The sequence below is a fragment of the Seriola lalandi genome, unplaced genomic scaffold (genome assembly GCF_002814215.2).
Source record: "Seriola lalandi dorsalis isolate HSWRI2012SDOR001 ecotype SW California unplaced genomic scaffold, Sedor1 jcf7180002054439, whole genome shotgun sequence".
Lineage (NCBI taxonomy): Eukaryota > Metazoa > Chordata > Actinopteri > Carangiformes > Carangidae > Seriola > Seriola lalandi.
Window position 1 is genome coordinate 39598 of NW_019524992.1, and position 17569 is coordinate 57166.

General features: G+C 45.6%; 2 protein-coding genes across 5 annotated transcripts in view; both read right to left on the minus strand.

Moving 5' to 3' along the window:
- Nucleotides 1-13203, minus strand: part of vps54 (VPS54 subunit of GARP complex) — an 18803-nt gene extending 5600 nt beyond the window's left edge. Inside the window, exons 1-17 of one of the 4 annotated variants that reach the window (XM_023410816.2) lie at nucleotides 13000-13203; nucleotides 8722-8899; nucleotides 8109-8350; nucleotides 6646-6730; nucleotides 5929-5963; nucleotides 5627-5758; nucleotides 4869-5254; nucleotides 4277-4403; nucleotides 3356-3382; nucleotides 2621-2728; nucleotides 2431-2486; nucleotides 2190-2286; nucleotides 1778-2103; nucleotides 1310-1439; nucleotides 1040-1221; nucleotides 355-467; nucleotides 75-138 (exon numbers count right to left, since the gene is read on the minus strand). In XM_023410816.2, the coding sequence (XP_023266584.1) occupies nucleotides 75-138; nucleotides 355-467; nucleotides 1040-1221; nucleotides 1310-1439; nucleotides 1778-2103; nucleotides 2190-2286; nucleotides 2431-2486; nucleotides 2621-2728; nucleotides 3356-3382; nucleotides 4277-4403; nucleotides 4869-5254; nucleotides 5627-5758; nucleotides 5929-5963; nucleotides 6646-6730; nucleotides 8109-8350; nucleotides 8722-8869 (2258 nt within the window). In that variant the 5' untranslated portion in view covers nucleotides 8870-8899; nucleotides 13000-13203. Of the gene's footprint in view, nucleotides 1-74; nucleotides 139-354; nucleotides 468-1039; nucleotides 1222-1309; nucleotides 1440-1777; nucleotides 2104-2189; nucleotides 2287-2430; nucleotides 2487-2620; nucleotides 2729-3355; nucleotides 3383-4276; nucleotides 4404-4868; nucleotides 5255-5626; nucleotides 5759-5928; nucleotides 5964-6645; nucleotides 6731-8108; nucleotides 8351-8721; nucleotides 8900-9717; nucleotides 9889-12596; nucleotides 12873-12999 lie in introns of those variants that run through there. The other 3 variants (XM_087175271.1, XM_087175272.1, XM_023410817.2) reach the window with 3 other exon arrangements.
- A 1224-nt stretch (nucleotides 13204-14427) lies between these two features.
- LOC111658338 (E3 ubiquitin-protein ligase pellino homolog 1-like) overlaps nucleotides 14428-17569 on the minus strand; it is a gene marked incomplete at its 5' end in the record, with an annotated part of 4202 nt that continues 1060 nt past the window's right edge. Inside the window, one exon of the mRNA XM_087175270.1 lies at nucleotides 14428-16560. Coding sequence (XP_087031396.1) covers nucleotides 15955-16560 — 606 coding nt within the window. The remainder of the gene's footprint in view (nucleotides 16561-17569) is intronic.

Sequence of the window (17569 nt, forward strand, 5' to 3'; positions counted from 1 at the left end):
ACAGAAGAAGAAACATGGAGCTTTAAGTTTCATGTTAAAGTTTTTCTGTTGTGTGACAGCGGCGTGACACTCACCCGACGACGGCGTATTTTTGCCCGTTGACGAGCAGAAACTCTGTCGGCTTCCTGTCTTCTGGACCTGCAGGAGGAAACGTGTTGTTGTGTCATGATATTCTGTTTGTTCTGAGAAGTAATCATCATCATTGATCACTGATCAGGTCGCTCATGTTTTCCTGTCTAATCTCTGAGCATGTCTCTTCTACACGTCACGTCTACAAAAGCAAACAGCAGCTGTTCCTGCTGCGGGACGACGTAGCAGAGCGCTGTGGAGGAGGAGGCGTCGGTCTGTGGATACCTGGGGTTTTGCGCTCTGGTAGTGTTATCCTGCCGTCAGCGATGGAGTTGACCAGGTCCTGAAACTCGGCGGGAACCTCCGCCTGTTTCCAGCGCTCGTTGTCCAGGAGGAGGCTGCAGCAAACAACAACAACAACAACCATCGTCGTCATCATCATCAGGACACACAACAACACAAACCCAGTGATGAGTCACGGCTCTCAGGGTGTTTCTACGCAGAGAAGAGGAAGGAATAAAACTGTGGAAGCAGCTGCAGAGTCTCTGACCTCTTTTAAATCTCTTTATTTCTTAGTTTTATTGAGTTTTACTGATCGGCCTCTCGCTGGTGACTCTGCCTCCGTCTGTTTGCACAAAGACTGAAAACTCTTTCCTTGTGTTTCTGCTGGTTTTAATTGTTGCCTCACATGACCTGCATCTGCTTTGTGTTACACACTTTGTCACGCGGGTTTAGGAACTCGCTCTATATATAAAGATTGTTTTTATTTTTAATTCAACATGATGAAATCAGGGGTGAAATTTAACAGAAGCTTCAGCTGCTGCGCCTCAAACTTCCCTCTGGTGACGCACATGAACTCTGTCCCGACGTGTCTGAGCTCACGTGTTCAGAAGACGCTTCCAGCTGCGACCTTTCCGTCATGTGACCTCAGAGAGTCCAGACCGAACACACCGAGCTGCAGGTTCCCTACCTGAGTTTGGTCTTGCGCTCTTCGTGGAAGCGGTGGACGAAGCGGTTGGCCTGGCTCTGCAGCGCCCCCCTCAGGGAGACGCTGCGCCTGCCGCACAGCTCCTCCGTGTCCCTGACGAAGCCCTCCACCGCCTGAGACAGACACACGAACTCGGCCGAGTTCAGACGCTCCAGAGATCCGTCCTGTCGGAGGTGGAGACCGAGTTCAGGTGAATTCTGAGGCCTTAAATAAAAGACAGGTCAGAGGTCATCCGTGTTGGTGGGACTGTACCTTTGCTCTGGCGGTGAGGACCTTGACGCAGCGGTCGTGGCTGACGTCGGACGCCGTGTACAGCAGCTCCTGGCTGTTGTTGATCACACGGTTCATCTCCAGCTCAGTGGGCATCATGTTCTCGCCGGAGCTGGACACAAACACAGACACACTCGCTGTCAACACACGGCTGAAAACAGCTGACGACGAACTGTCACACCCGAACAATAACACACACGTGTCGGCTGCTTCAGTGGATCCAGTTTCTTTTTTCATCTCGTGCAAGAAAAGTGAAAAACACCTACGAGTTTAATTATCATCTGTTTGAAAAGCGACGTTTTCTACCTTCCTACATTTCTAAAACAAGTTCTAAGTTTAAGAGAAAGTGGAATAGATCAATGTTTGCTGAAACTGAAACTGATGAAACCTGTGAACCAGATCTCACTGCTCCAGGTCTCATCATGATTTCTAAAGAGAAGAGAATCTTACATGAAGTTCTGGTCCCTGCCGACGAAGCTCTCTGAGGCCGAGTCACAGCCGGCCGCCTCCGCCCGGCCCTGCTGGACCCTGGAGCCCGCGGCGGAGCTCTGGTCCTGGGCCGCGGCCTGCTGCTGCTGCTGCGCCTCGTTCAGAGCGTCGCTGATGAACAGACCCTCGTGGGTCAGGTAGGCCAGCTCGGCCTCGCCCTGCAGGAGCGACGAGCCCTGGGAAGATTCCTGACCTGAAGCACCTGAACCCGCCTCCTCCAGGAGCCGGTTCTTCTGATTTGAGTCCAGAACTTCCAGAACCACGTTTCCGATCACGCTCAGAGTGGCCTGGCGGACGGACGGGAAACGAAAGGTGAGATCGGACACATCACTGTCTCTCAGGTGTGACCGCTGGCGCTGTTTCTGACACTCACCTTGATCCTCTGCAGGAAGAGGAGGAAACTCTCAAAGACGTTTTTCAGCACCTCAAACCACTGAGGGAACGTCATCAGACGCATCTGGTCAGCTAGCCTTCGCACAGATGTGGAACGTTAGAAACAGCTGTATATTTATGAATTCACACACTAGAAGTGACAGAAACGGCTTTTTAATGAGACATCGTGCAGATTGTCCAGAAAGGATTCATCAGTTTTCCTGCTGCAGATTTCCACTTACTTAGTGACGACTTCAGTGTCAATTTCTTCTATGTGCAAAACACTTTCTGCCACACACTGTAAACACACACACACACACACACACACACACACACACACGACAGTGAGTTTAACCACGACACACAGACTGACGTGTTGTTGATCACGAGCTGCTCTGAAATGAGAATCGCAGGTAAACGTAAATATTTCACCTGAGCGACGATGGCCTTCGCCGCCAAGATCATCTCATCGCTGTAAATATCCAGAAAGTCCAGCTTCCTCTGCCTCAGCAGGCCGAACACCAGCGACTCCAGGCGCTCCTGCAACAACAAACAACAAACAAACAAACAAACAAACAAGAAATGACCAATTAAAAAAGACAAAACCCTGAGGCCAGAATCCCTGAGCTGATTTCAGATTAACGCCACAAGCTGAGATCAGAGCGCTTTCATCAGCACAAGCAACAGATCAATAATCAGTCAGGACTGGGCCGTGTCGCCATGGAGACGATGAAACTGATTGGAGCTGAAATGGAAACATGATTATTTTTCTAAATATTGACACCAAGATTTCTTAAAATTACTTTTTATTTTTATTTGAAACTAAATTTAATTTAATTTAATTTTTTTTACAGAGAATTTGATTAAATGATTCATTTTTTCAGGCGATGACATCATCTGCACCGACGTGTTTCTCTGACCTGCTCCGAGGTCGCCTGGATTCAGCACATCGTTTACTCATGTTTCAGGGAGCTACCTGACACCACCTGAGCTCAATTAACCCCGCCCACCTGGCGCTCCACGCACGTTAAAACAAACAAAGAATTATTTCAACATTTGATCGATCGCTGATGATTTCACCACCGCAGAGGATTTCAAGAATTTGACGGAAATTAAATGTGTGTGTGTGTGTGTGTGTGTGTGTGTGTGTGTGTGTGTGTGGCCCACCTTTTGGGAGACGGCGTTTGGTTTGACCTGTGATGGGCACAGCATCCATTAAATATGTAACAAGTCACATCAGTGAAGAGCTGAGCTCAACATAATCCTCTCATCTATTTATTCTTTTCTTCATTGAGAGGAAATTTAATTCACTAACTGGCTTCAAATATTTTTCTTATTTCCAATTTTCAACCTTTTTTTTTTTTCCTCCTGACTCTTTCACATCCAGACAATAAAGATTAATTCTCATTAAGTGGCAGCTGCTGATGGATAACTTTCTTTTCCACTGAGTTATCTTGATGTTTTAAACCCTTTAGTTTTTCATACCTTTATGTTTTCTATAATAATTTCTAAAAGTTTCACCATGTGCTGCACATGTTCAGAACCAGCACAACCTCAGCTGATCACACACGTCACTCAGCAAAGACTCCTGTACAGTATAACACTGGTTAGTATTCCTTATTTTAGAGATAAAAACATTGTGAACCAGAATCAGTTTGAGTTGTTGAGGTGATTTGAAGTTTCTATCTTTATATAAACTCTGATCCTCTAAAGATCTGACTCCTCTCGTCCTTCTGTCTGTTTCTGCCACTGCACTAAACTCTGAACGACTTCTCACTGAGCTCAGAGTGAAACAGCACTGCTCCCTTTAGTCTGAGTCAGACACTCTGATTGGCTGTGACAGCTCCCACTGCAGCCAATAGGAATGTGACGTGTCTCTAGACGTCTGTAAAACTCCAAATCTTTTAACGTCAGTGACTCGTTCTGTTTTATTATCACATTTATGACGAGAGGCAGGTTTATATTTCCCCTCTGGACCCAGGAAACGTCTCTTTATGGAGGCGACAAACACATGATGGGAAAACAACATAAATAAATAATCACTCAGCGAAGACAAGAGTCATGACGAGACTGAGAGTCAGTTCAGACCTTCTCCAGGACCTGCGGCTCGTCCCTCAGGCAGCGGCTCAGGTCGCTCCGGGCGTACATGCTGAAGTCCTCCACCATCATCTTGTCAATCAGCTTCTCCAGCTCGCACAGCTGGGAGCCCAGATGTCTGAGAGACACACACACACACACACACACACACACACACACACACACACACACAGGTTGTGTCATGTGCTAACCTCTGGGGCTGAAACATGAAGCATCAACAGTGAAGAACCAGAAGCTGCAGTTCCTCTAACGGCCACTAGAGTCTGGCTCCAGCAGTGAGTCAGTCCCCAGAGACTCCCATGTTAAAATGTCCAACTTTACAGCAGAAATAAACATGTTTACAGCCTGGTACAAAAACTGTTTTGGTCTCTAGAGCTAATTTCATTTTAGCATTAGCTGGGAGTTAGGGGCGGAGTTAGGGGCGGAGTCAGACACAGTGTAAGGACGCAGACAGACAAAGTTCCCTCAAAGGAGACAAAGACTCATCTGCATCGTGTCCAACATCCACGTCCGCACTCCAGTCTGTAAATACTCCAGCGAACCCTGATGACATGAGGTGAGAAGTCAACACCTGTCCCCTCACCTGAAGCTGTGGATCCCCTGCAGCTCCTGCTGCAGCACCTCCTTGGTGGTGGCGATGAGCTCCAGCGCTCCCACGAACTCGGAGGTGGAGAGCAGCAGCTGCACGGTGGGCTGCGTCTGGTGCACGGCCGCCATCAGCTTCAGCTTGTTGTGCAGCTTCACGCAGTTGTTGCGGGCCAGAGCGGTGCGGAGGGCCCGCAGGGGCCCCTGGCACATGATGCGATCCATGTCGGCGGTGCGACCCCGCAGGACGGCGACGGCCCGCTGCGTCTCCTGCAGCTGGTCCTGCAGCTCGTGCTGCGACGACATGGCGTGAAAGAACGCCTCGGAGCGCAGCGAGATCTGCCGGGCGATGCTCACCTCCACCACGTCCAGGTAGTGACTCAGCTGAGCGAGGAGGAGACGAGGAGAAGAGTCACATCATCACACTTACGAACACACGCTGCTACTTCACAAACACGTGTTAAACCTGGATCATTACGTTTATTGATCTGTGATGGAAAAACTGAAAACTGCTTCATGTGTCAGTTACTGTGAATCACAACAGAAAGATTTTAATTACAATGTTTTATAAAATCTGACAGTGATCAGGATAAATTGGTTCTCTGACTCAAATCCATTTTCATTTGAATCATCTGATCGATTCATGAGATCGAGTCTCCTGATGACGCGTGAAGCCGTGACTCCGTTAGTCGCACGTGGCGAGGTCTGGTCACGTGACATGACAGATACAAACGTGTGGCTGAATTTCAGATTCACCTTCTCCTGCAGCAGCTTGGAGGAGGCCACGTCTCTGCTGCTCTTCCCTCCGGCGCTGTTGAAGTGCGACCAGGGCAGGACGGCGTTGAAGGTGGCCGGGTCCTCCAGAGCAAAGTCAGGCTTCAAGAAGATCTGAAGAAAACAGACGGCAGAACAGAACTGAGTGACGTATCGCTGGGCAACTGTTTGACACGTCGATGATAAACATGTTGAAATCCACATGTTTCTGGACTGAGTTTCTTCCTTCATCACGTCAGAGTTTATGGTTTATTTCTCCACTGAGGTCAAATCTGCTCAGTTACCTTTGGGACTTGTTCCAGCTCCGCTCTGGATTTGTCTGCAGGAAACAGGAAATGATCTGCATCAGTCACATGACGTTACTCCACCTGTTAGTCCCGTTTCAGCTTTTGTTTATTACCACATAAATAAAAACAATGATTTAATACGATCTAACATAATACAGAACATAATAGATCGTATAGATGAAGCACATTACTTCATTTTACATCACTCAGCTGATCATTCATTTTATATATAGAAAGAATATTAATATTAATAAAGTTTGTTTGAACCGGAGATCTCGACACTGATGCTACAAAGAGCTTAAAACAATAAAAACAAACAGCAGATAAAAACCAACAAACATTAAACTGCATCAGTCTGTTGAAGCTGCAACGATCAGTTAATCAACAGAAAATGAATCTGCATCTCATTAATTAATCATCAAAACAGAATATTTCCTTGTTTGTTTCCAGCTTCATGTGAAGATTTGACGTTTTCTTTGTCACATGATCATAAACTGAATCATTTTAGGTTGTTGATCAGAAAAATGAGACACATATCTGATATATCTACTTCCTGTAGGTCTCAGGGGGTTGTCATGGTAACGACTCCAGTGCAAACGCTTGGTGAATCAAACATGTATTTGATTGGCGGCGCTGAACACCGGGTTAGTGTTGGACTGCGTCCCGTGTGTGCAGACAGGAAGCGGCGCCCTGCGGCAGGTGAATAATTCATACCGTGGTTGGTGGTGATACTGGAGACGGCGTCCACGTCGTCTTTGTTCGGACAGATCGTCTTGCAGCGCTCGTGGATTTTTTCCCTCTGGAAAAAAAACCCCCAAAGAAATCAGCCCCACAAGGTCAGTGATGTCATCATCACAGAGCAAAAACAAAGCCAGCACCTGCAGCGGGGCAGAGAGCACGAGGTTCAGCCCGAGGGTGGCGCTAAACGACAGAAACGTGACGAGTTTTTAATGGTCACGTTAAGATAAAGGAGTTCACGGGGGAAATCAGGAAGCTTCAGAGGAGCGCTTCATGACCGTCACTCTGTCTGTCGTAGTGATTCTTTGTCTCTGAAACCTGAAATAATCATGTGAGACTTTGTCTGAAAACTTGAACCAGCTCACAGGAAGTTTAAAAAAGGATGTTTCCCTCACTCAGTGGATCTGAGGGTTTTTACAAAGTCTTTTACAGCTGAATGGAGCCGAGCGTCAGCTTCACAAAGCTGATGATCGTTCTCGGCTTTTGTCTGAGACGAGTCAAAGTCTCACACTGAGAAAGTGACTCAGAGGAACCGGGGGAATGACGTTGCGGCAGAAACTGATGTAACACAAGAGTTTTCACAACAAAAAGGGGCTGCAACGCTCCTGTTGCTACGACAACCAGAATCAAAACGTCTCTCAAAGTCTGTAACCGAGACGTTTAAGTGATAAAAGAGGAAACAAAGTGGCCTCAGTGTTTGAGCTTCCTCCTTCTCGTGTTGTGATATATTTGAATGACATGTAATAAAAAAGAAAAAGCAGATGATTGAGGCTGAAGGTTCAGAAACATTTCTCATTAACATCATTAAAGCAGCGTCGCTCAGAACGTTTCTATTCAGAATATCAGAATATTTATAATAGATAAATACAAATGAAGCAGGAACATCCCAGTTACAGTGGATGTGCTCAGGAAGAAGAAAACCCTCCTCCTCAGAACTTCAATGTCAAAGCTTTCTCACAATGTTGATGAAAAACTCCTGGATCCAACTCTTGAGTAATGGCTTAAAAAGTGTTTTGTGAGGTCGCTGTGACTTTGACCTTTGACCTTTGACCACCAAAATCTAGTTTGTCCTTGAGTCCGGGTGAATGTCTGTGTTCCCTTGAGGAGTTCTGGAGATATCACGTTCACCAGGCCACAATCATTCTTATGAGGTCACTGTGACCTTTGACCTTTAACCATCAAAATCTAATCAGCTCATCGGACAGACGGATGGACAACCTTAAAACAATATGGCTGCCGCTCTGACTGTTGCTGGGCGGAGGAATAAAAAACAAAACAATACAAAAACATTAGGAGCTGAAACTGCCTCAGCAGGATTCCTGACACACCTGCAGCAGGTGAGGCCGAACAGAAACACAACAGGTATCTCATGCATGGTCGGTCTGAAGCCCCGCCCTCCCTCGCTAGCGCTGAACCAGTGAGTCTGCTGAGGTTGTTACCTGAGCCGTCTCCTGCAGGTAGGGCCCGAAGTGTTCCCTGGTGATGTTGGGGAGGTAGAAGGAGGGCATCACCTCTGTCTCCGCGAAGTCCAGCCCCCACGTCTTGGTGAAGAAGTCGGACTCCCGCTTGGCGAGCCGGGGGTCGTTCAGCGCGGCGGGCAGGTTGACCTTGGAGCTGTACACCGTCCACCTGTCGTGCTCCGCCACCACTGACGGGCCGTCGCACAGGCCCCGCCCCTCACCTGCAGGACCACATGGAAAATTGTTTAGATATTAAAATGGTACGTGTGCTTAAAACTGTCATAGATTTTTTTCTTCTTCTGTGTTTTATTTGAAGTGTTGATCCATCAGACGATATTAAAATCTCCTCTCTCTCTAGTAACAACAGGTCGGTGAGCCAATCAGAAGAGAGGAGGCTCTGATAAAAACTCTATAGAGGATTTCACACATCACACTGCTGCCACACGATTGGCTGATTTGATAGATGCATGAATAAACAGGTGTACAGGTGACGCCGCGTCACTCTCTTCATAGACCTAATGATTAACGAAGAGAGTGACGTCTACACACACGCCGACAGATACAGCGCGTGGTGAAGAGTGCAGTTTCCCACCCGTGGGCTCCTTGGGGCAGACGTCAGGCAGGGAGCGGACGGGCCGGCGGCAGCGAGGGGAGGAGGGATCCCGCTCCTTGTGATAGATCCCATCTCGGCCTCCGACACCGGGACGAGGCACTGGGGAGGAGCCGTGGCTGGAGGCCATGGCATTGGGACTCGCCTCCTCGGAGGCTAGCTGGACACACACACACACACACACACACACACACACACACACACACACACACACACACACACTGATCATCAACATCTGTCTGAAACTGTTTAAACACAAGCTGAAGATTAAAACCTTCATGACGGAGGATTTACTGCAGGACTGTTGCATCAGACTCCATCAGTTCAATGTTCCTAATAAACTGATCACTCAGTGAATATTAGTGATTATCAGCTGCAAACAGCCTGAGCTCATTGATCTCAGTGCTGTTCTCACCTGTGAACTGATTCACCTGCAGATGATCTTTAATTTAACAGATTTACATTATTATTATTATTATTATTATCACCAATAAGACGTTTCCCCTTTTAAACTCTAACACAGTAACACGTTTACTCAGATTTTATTTTATCGTTATCGGTTTAAAAAAATAACGACACCGATAATCAGTCGATAATTAGAATTACATGATAAGGCTGTCAATACATTTCAGAGTTTGTGCTGTGATTTATTCTATATTTAATCACTTTCATCTCTCAGAATTAAGCCCAAACTTAATGGATGAATCTGGTGAAACTCAGTATTTTTCTTCTTGTCCACAAATCTCAGAAAAAGACTCAAACAGACAACTAAAGGAAGTCTGACTGTCGCTCTGAGCGAAACAAAGGTATTTATGGAATAAACCACATCTGCCATGAAAACAAAGGACGTTCCATCACAACATTAATGTTATTACTCACTATAACCAGAGAGAGAAACAACAGAGGTTCTATGAGCCTTCAGATCACATGAGAAACTGACGATGAAAAAGCTCCACCCCCCCCGCCCCCAATACTCACCCCTCACAATATGTGGATTAATCCACCGCTGAAAATAGTCCCTGACAGATGCACTGTTTCCTTCTGTTTGTTTGATTAACAGCACAGTGACCAGCAGCTGTAGAACATCAAAGTTTTATCTGTGAGCAGAATTTGTTCAAACTGACAGATTCACCGAGTCGTCTTTCAGTTTCACCGCAGCAGGAAGTGACACGGGCTCAGAGCTGCTGCAGCTCAAACCAGAACTGAAAGTTCATCTCTGCTCAGTGTGTCGACACGGTCGCAGCCCGTTCAACGTGTTGGCACCGCCTGACTCAAAGTTCAGCCCCAGCCTCTGCCACATCTGCACCACCTGCTCACAGCTGGGTGTGAGAGGCTTTTACTGTGAAAATCTGCTGGTCTCAGCTCGGCAACAGTGGAAACATGCTCAATAAAGTACAGAAGAAAAGTACTTTCCTTTAGATTTCTGAATTATTATCTAAATAGATGTGTTCTATGATCTATCATCTTATTGATTATCTGACTGATCGGCTTGTTGTAGCTGTAGTTGAATATGATGTCATAGCAGCGAACTGCAGTATGAACCGGGGCTGTTCATCATCGATCAATATCTTTCATTTACGGTGAAAACGTTTAACGTTAAAATCAGATGGTTCAAAGTAAAAACATCTGTTGGTTTAAACACTTTATTACGGAGGAGGGTCGGGGCCACGTGTGGAAGAGTCTGAATTGGTAATCTATACAAAGTGGGGTGTATTGATTATCATGATGTAGAAGTAGAACAAGAGATTAGAAGAAGAGAGAAAGAAAAAAATACAGACTGCATTGCTCACAGAAATGAGTCACTCACTTCATCATCTGTTGAATCTAAATCCTCACTATAATTAATGAAGCGCGTCTGTGTATTCTCAAATACATGCTGCAGAGCCTTTAATATGTAGGAAATCCTCTATAATGGAAGGGATAATAACAGCGTCTGTCTTATCCACTGAGTCGTGCTGCGTCTGGGAATTTTTCTCCTAAAGGAAGAATAAATCAAACCGAGGTCTAAAAACGCTTGTTCACTTTTACTATAGTGACATTTCTCTGCACAGAAACCCAGCAGAAGGAGAATGTTAAAGTGCTTCATGATGTTAAAATCTAAATAAAAATATTGTGGCAAAACATTACAAAGACCTGACGGGTGAGTTTTGAACAGGCCGACGAGCCGCACAGCGTGAAGCGGAGACGTGTCGTGTCGACGCTCGGCTGTAATCTGACTGCTCAGACTGTGGAGGTGTGAGACCCTCTGCTGTTAATCCCGTCACAGTGATGAGAGGATTAGAGGAAACGTCCTCAGCCTCACTCTCACCACCACCACAGTTTTCATAAAGCTTCTCCTGCTTTCACATAAAAACAACAACAACAAACATCTTCTCAAAGACAGAATAAATATCTAAAAGTGGAAACTTCACATCCCGCCCGGCTGCTCGTTTCCGCCGCCCACTGAGTCTTCTGTCGAGTAAAAATAGAAATATTTGGCCGATTTATATATTTTTGGAAAGTGTGCTGCTTTGGAGGATTAGACTCTGCACTTCAAAATAAGACTTGGAGCATCACAGATTAAACTTGTCACTTTTTCATGGCTCTGGGAACATCAAGAAAAATATATTTTTGGATCTGTGGTCTGGCCGATGTTTAGAAGGTGTTTACTGTGTTTTTATCTCTATTTATACATTGTTTGCAAAAGTGTTGAGCCCCATCCAGAACTAAGACGCTTTCACACGGAGCATTTCCTCTTCTGGTTCATTATGTTTGAAAAAAAAAAGAAAGAAAAGATTTTAACATAATGAAAAACAACAAATCAGCAAATGAAAGGCACAGACAGAATCCTGATGTGATCAGTGAACTGAACTTATATTTCTGTGGTGACATAAAAGAGAAACTGACTCTCGATTCCTAAAATCACAAATCGATCTTTGCATCTGTGTTTGTTCGGTTACGCTGCACATTTTATACTAAACGTTAAGTGTCGATTCTGATGTGACCTGCACTGTTATTTCCCAATGGGACGCAGTAATCCATGTATGGATCCATACATGGATCCATGTATGGATCCATGTATGGATCCATGTATGGATTACTGCGCAGATCTGCAGGGCCCAGATTCTCTGCTTCAAGTGACTGTTTCACAGAGCTCAGTTAAAATAAGATGAGATGCATCTTTAATCACATTTTATTCCTGCGTTTTACTGTTTTTATTTGACATACCTTTTTACTGGTTGTTGGTCTTATTTTATTCTCTAAATTGTTTTTAATTCATTAGTATCATTTATGTGTTTTTAATTTGTCTATCACTATCCACATAGTCTTTTGTGGTTGCAACTTCCTTTTGACTTCCACAAAGAGAAACACAAACACCACGAGAGACTGAAAAACACAGCAAACATCATCATTTGTGGTCATTTGTCACTTCTAACAGCCCTCACAGAAAAAAGGTTATAACTAACGTTACGGTCTGCGGCAAGGGAGAAAATATTCAAGACCTTTGTAAATGACATTTAAAACTTTTAAATACCATCTGATGCCCTGTTTTCTGAGGGAAATGAATCAACCTGCAGATGCACCAGAGTTCCAGACAATATTATACAACTGCTTTAACTGATTCAACGCAAATAGTCTTGTTCAAACAGGGATTTCCTTTAATGTCAGCCTAAATAAAACCTGAATTCACTCATGAAATAAAGTCTCAACTCATTCCTGTCGGTGCAGACTGAGATAAGCAAACTTCACAGGTTCTGATAAGTTGTTTTAACCCACAGATTTTAACGGTGCTTCTACAAAGCAGCTGTTACATGTATTTAATGTTAAATATTAAAGTTTAAATGGTCTCTTACAGACTTTTTTTTGCTGTAGTTCACCTGGAATGTCACATCACCGCTGTTCCTGCTGTCACGACAGGCAGCTGTGCCAGGGGCTAGCCAGCTAGCATTAGCTTAGCTCCGGAGCATTCGTTGCCTGTAGTTGTTTAGCACTGAATCCACTGAGCTGACAATGAAGGCAACACTAAACGGTAACACAAGAGGCGCGAAAATATTTTTCAGTATCAATGACAGGACCGATAGGGCACAGAATAACCGCGGCCTGCGCAAAAAGCTAATGCTAAAGCTAATGTTGTCAGGCGAGTCCAGCGGGGTTACACGTAGGCTGGCTAATGCTAGCAGGCTAGCCGGACAGCTAGCTGGCAGGCGGGGGTGAAGCAGAGACAAACCCCCGGGGAGGAGGGAGGTTCAGTGACTGCGGGGCGTCAGCCGCCCTCCGTACCTGTCGTGTGAAGCACTGCAGCCGGTGTTTCGTCTCTGCACCATCACAGGAGCACTGGAGCAGCCGGGAGCGGAGCAGCGGCAGCGGATACCACCGGTACACTGGGCATCATGTACTCCGGGATAGGGGAGGCGGGGAACGGAGCGGCGGCGGTGTGTGCTCGGTACAAAGCTCGCTGCTGCCACCTGCTGACCGCGGCCGTCCCCGGTCACTCTGCGGTCACCACCCGGTAAAAGCCTCTCGGTCCTCGGTCCCTCGGTCCTCGGTCCTCGGTCCCTCTGTCCTCGGTCCTCTGTCCCTCGGTCCCTCGGCCCCTCTGTCCTCGGTCCTCGGCCCCTCGGTCCTCGGTTCCTCGGTCCCTCGGTCCCTCGGTCCCTCGGCCCCTCTGTCCTCGGTCCTCGGCCCCTCTGTCCTCGGTCCCTCGGTCCTCGGTCCACTTCTGTTTACTCTCAATAACATGAAACATCACTCAGGGCTTCAACGTCCACTTCCGGCTCCGCTCCAACCATCAGCTCTTAATCACACACTGGAATTAAATGCAGATAAGAGAACACAACAATTAAAGTACTGTTTTCATTGATTGACAATTAAAATTCATTAATTAAATTAAAATTAACAATTAAAGTCCATTTCAAAGTGTCAAACTGTCTGCGCTGGATTATGGAGATATTCTGTATCAGGCTGCCCAACATTACTTCAGCACTACATAACCTTGGATTTTCTTTATTTTCCTTTTTACCCTTTGGAGATTTTAAAACTTAATTATCTGACTAGTTGTGTTATTTCATTTAAAAACCCTCAGGCAGATGCTGTTACCAGATGAACTGTATCTTTGTCAACAAACGGGTTTATTGTCATATTGTGTTTCTGTTTTTATGTTTCTGTTTTGCAGAAGGGATTTCCTCTTTTAGGACAATAAAGATCTGAATTGAAAATACCTACAAAAAAAAACATAACATGAATAATTCATTCATTCATTAATATATTTTGTAATTTATATTGTTGTGTAATATTTCTTCACATTTTTATTGTAAATATTGTTACATTTTTCTATTTCTATTTAATCTATCTGAACTGTTTTATCTTTGTTTATATTTCTTTTCTTCTTAATATGTTTGTTGTGATGCACAAAAACACCAAAGCAAATTTCTTGTATGTTGAAAACCTACTTGGAAACAAACCAGATTCTGATTCTGAAATAAAAATCACAATATTTTATAACAGTTCACACATTTCAAACTCTAACAGTTTGGGCAACTCACTGAGTTAAGATTATTTTGTCAAACTAGATGTTCTCTGTGAGAGATGCTGGTAAAATAATATTTTTGATTTTGTTTAAAAGACATAAAATGATCAGCCACACTGCAGGTAAATTGCAGGAGCCTGTTTACAGCTATAAATCCACATTAACAGACACAGAGCCAAATATCAGCGGTACGCTTTTACTTTTATTATCTGCGGCTGGTACAAAATGTTTGCAGTGCGACTGCACAGCTCTCACTGCAACACAAAACATAGGAATGGTGAAAAAACACAAAGACACTTCCATTATGAAACATGAGATGAGTCAGTGCGGGTCAGCGAACTCATCATCAGCTGTTGGTTTGTTTTGTTGACACTTTCAGTTCTACAGTTCTCCTCCTGCAGGTTTCTGATGCGTCTGAGAGCAGCTGAGGTTTTACTGGTTTGACTGAAGGACATAGTCCACCCCAAAATTTACTTATTAACCAACGCTGGCTGCGTTGGCCTCACGCCTCATGTCCAGACAGATGCTTCTCTGCTCACAGCTCCAAGGAGAGCGGAAGTCAACAAACTAATGGTTTTAGAATTAGACATAGAGCTACTTAAACAAGGTCATTAAACTCTAAACTGTTCATCATCTCAGGAGCGGGAAATTTGAAGGAAACTACCAGATACATTTCTGTATTTCTCATCACCATGGTGATATGAGGTTTGGCCTCATGGTGGCGCTAGAGGAGAAGTCTGTATTCATCTTCCATAACCTCACGGTAATCTGGTCTGGAGTTTTATTTTAGTGTTTACATATATTTTCTGTGTAAATGTGAGTTTTCATTTTGGGGTGAAATATTCCTTTAAGAGCACTTTGGAGTCGATGCATCATCTAATACCACAGTGTTCGTTCCTCCTGAGACCAGGTGATGTGGTTTATAGTCATGTCAGTAGGAGACTTTTATTTTGGTGGAAAAACATTTCAAATGTTCATTCTAGATGTTTCAAGTCACAGGACAGCAACTGCTAAAGTTTCCCAGACATAGTTTCTTTAAGTTATGATATAAAGCTATGATATATTAAGATCATTAAAATACAGTTAATGTGTCTTCACAGGCAACGACGTAACTGAGGAAGGTCACTTGATTTCAGAAGTTCAGATACAGACAAACAGCTTCCAAATCTACAAACTGGGACACGAGCGCTGGACTCCATGAGGAGCAGTTCAAGTCTGCACTGGTTTACAGAAAGAGACGTTACACGCAAAGAATTACGACGGAGGATTAGGGACACGTTCAGGAAAAAAAAGAATCTGAAGAATAAAGTCGTAATATTACAAGAACAAAAGTCATAATGAGAATAAAACCATAATTTGAGTCACAAAGAACCTGAAATTACAACTTTATTCTTGTAATATTATGATTTTATTCTCAGACGTTTTCCCTGGGTGAGGCTCTAATACTCCGTCGTAAAGAATAAATAAGAAAGTTGTAGGCAAATCAAACATCATCAGTTTAACCAGGCAGTTTTTCTGCAGCTGTGTCCAGAGGTGGCGACGCCGCCTGAATCACATGATGTTCAAAAAAGAGCAGAAATCACCTCAATAAATGTTTTTATCTGTAAAATTAAGTTAAATTAAGTTTATTATCAAAATTAAATTACGAAAAATCTAAAAGTAAAAACACATGGTTGTGTCCAGACGTCTGTTGGTGAAGGCGTCAGTCTCTAGTCCAGCGGGCTTTGGAAGATGAGTCTGACGCAGCCGGCGTCTCCGTTCAGCGGCTGGATGCAGAACGGGCAGGCGGCGTGGAAGGCGTGCGTGCCGTGCGGCAGCAGGATCTGACTCCAGTACGCCGTCGTCTTCTCCGAGCAGACGTGACCGCAGGGCGCGAAGGCGTGGGTGGGGGGCTCCGCGTCCACATAGAAGGCCGCCTCGCAGCCCAGCCACAGCGGCACGTAGGGGCCCCGGGCCCGGCACATGGGGCACTCTCTCTCCTGACACTCCGCCTCTACCTCGGGGTCGCGGCGCCCCCCCCAGCTGTGGTAGCCGTGCACGTGGCCGCAGCGCATGTACGCCCAGGGCTGCTTCTCGTCAAGGACGTCTTTGCGGCGCAGGCTGGGGAAGGCCAGCGTGTTGAAGCCCACGGGACACTGCGGCCGCCCGGCGTTCAGCTCCTGCCGCAGCGCCTCCAGGTGTTTGACGGTGGGAGTGTGCGCCAGGCCCTCGGCGGTCCGCCACAGCAGGGTGGCCCCGCACAGGTCGATGAGCGAGCCGTCCACCAGCTCGTTAGACTCGGAGGACACCTGAAGAAGAGATGGGCAGAAGGATGAAGGTCAATGACACCACAACGTGTCTCTACACCGTTTACATTTAGAGGGTCAGAGTGATGATGTCACTTCCTGTAGCAGCTCAGCACAATCTCTCATCAGTCTCCAGTGAAACAGTTTGAGATAAACGGGCTTCTTGATATTTATCAGAATTTAAACTCCTGAGTTCTAATAAAGTTAAATAGAACCTGTTCTACACGTAGAACCACAAACATCATGACGGGTTCTAAAGATTTCTTTTATCATTTTCTTCATAAAGGAAAGAAGGCGTGATACGACGACACAGTCCCAGTCCGGACGAGTGAGCCGCACCTGTAAACCTGTGACTCAGCAGCTTTCCTCCTGCCACACCGACACCAGCTCACTGCATCTGTCGGGCGGCACTGATCTGACTCTCTGCTGAACCGGCTGAAATCTGGAGAAACCTCCGGTAACATTAGTCAGTGTCGATTCACCACATCTGGTTTTACAGCAGCAGCTTCAGCCGGAGGAAATCAGTGACGCACAACTGACTGATACCTGCTCCAACTATATACAACTACTTCACTATTTGACATTTTAATGTGAATTTGAATGAAGTCATTTTACACAACACTCCTGTGATGAGAACAGACTTTGTAAAGGTTATAAAGTTCATGTTGTTGTTTCCTGTTGACCAGTATGCAGAGTGGGCTGCATGAACCCTGCGTCGGGATTGGTCGTCACTTTCTGACGTTCCTGCCTTTCCACATTCTGGGAAGGAGGAGTGTAAAGGCCGGTCCGGCCAGTCACCCGGGGCGAGCTGGATCAGAGCTTCAGCTGGATCAGAGCTTCAGCTGGATCAGAGCTTCAGCTGAATCAGAGCTTCAGCTGGATCAGAGCTTCAGCTCGCCACCTCCTGCTGTCAGGAACTTTGTGAGGAACTTGTAGAGGCTGTCGGGGCCAGTTACAGAGTTAGTTAGAGACGAGCTGATTTGCGGTTGTTTCACTAGGAACAAAGCTGCTGCTGCTTCCTGTGGTTCTTTTGTTTTTA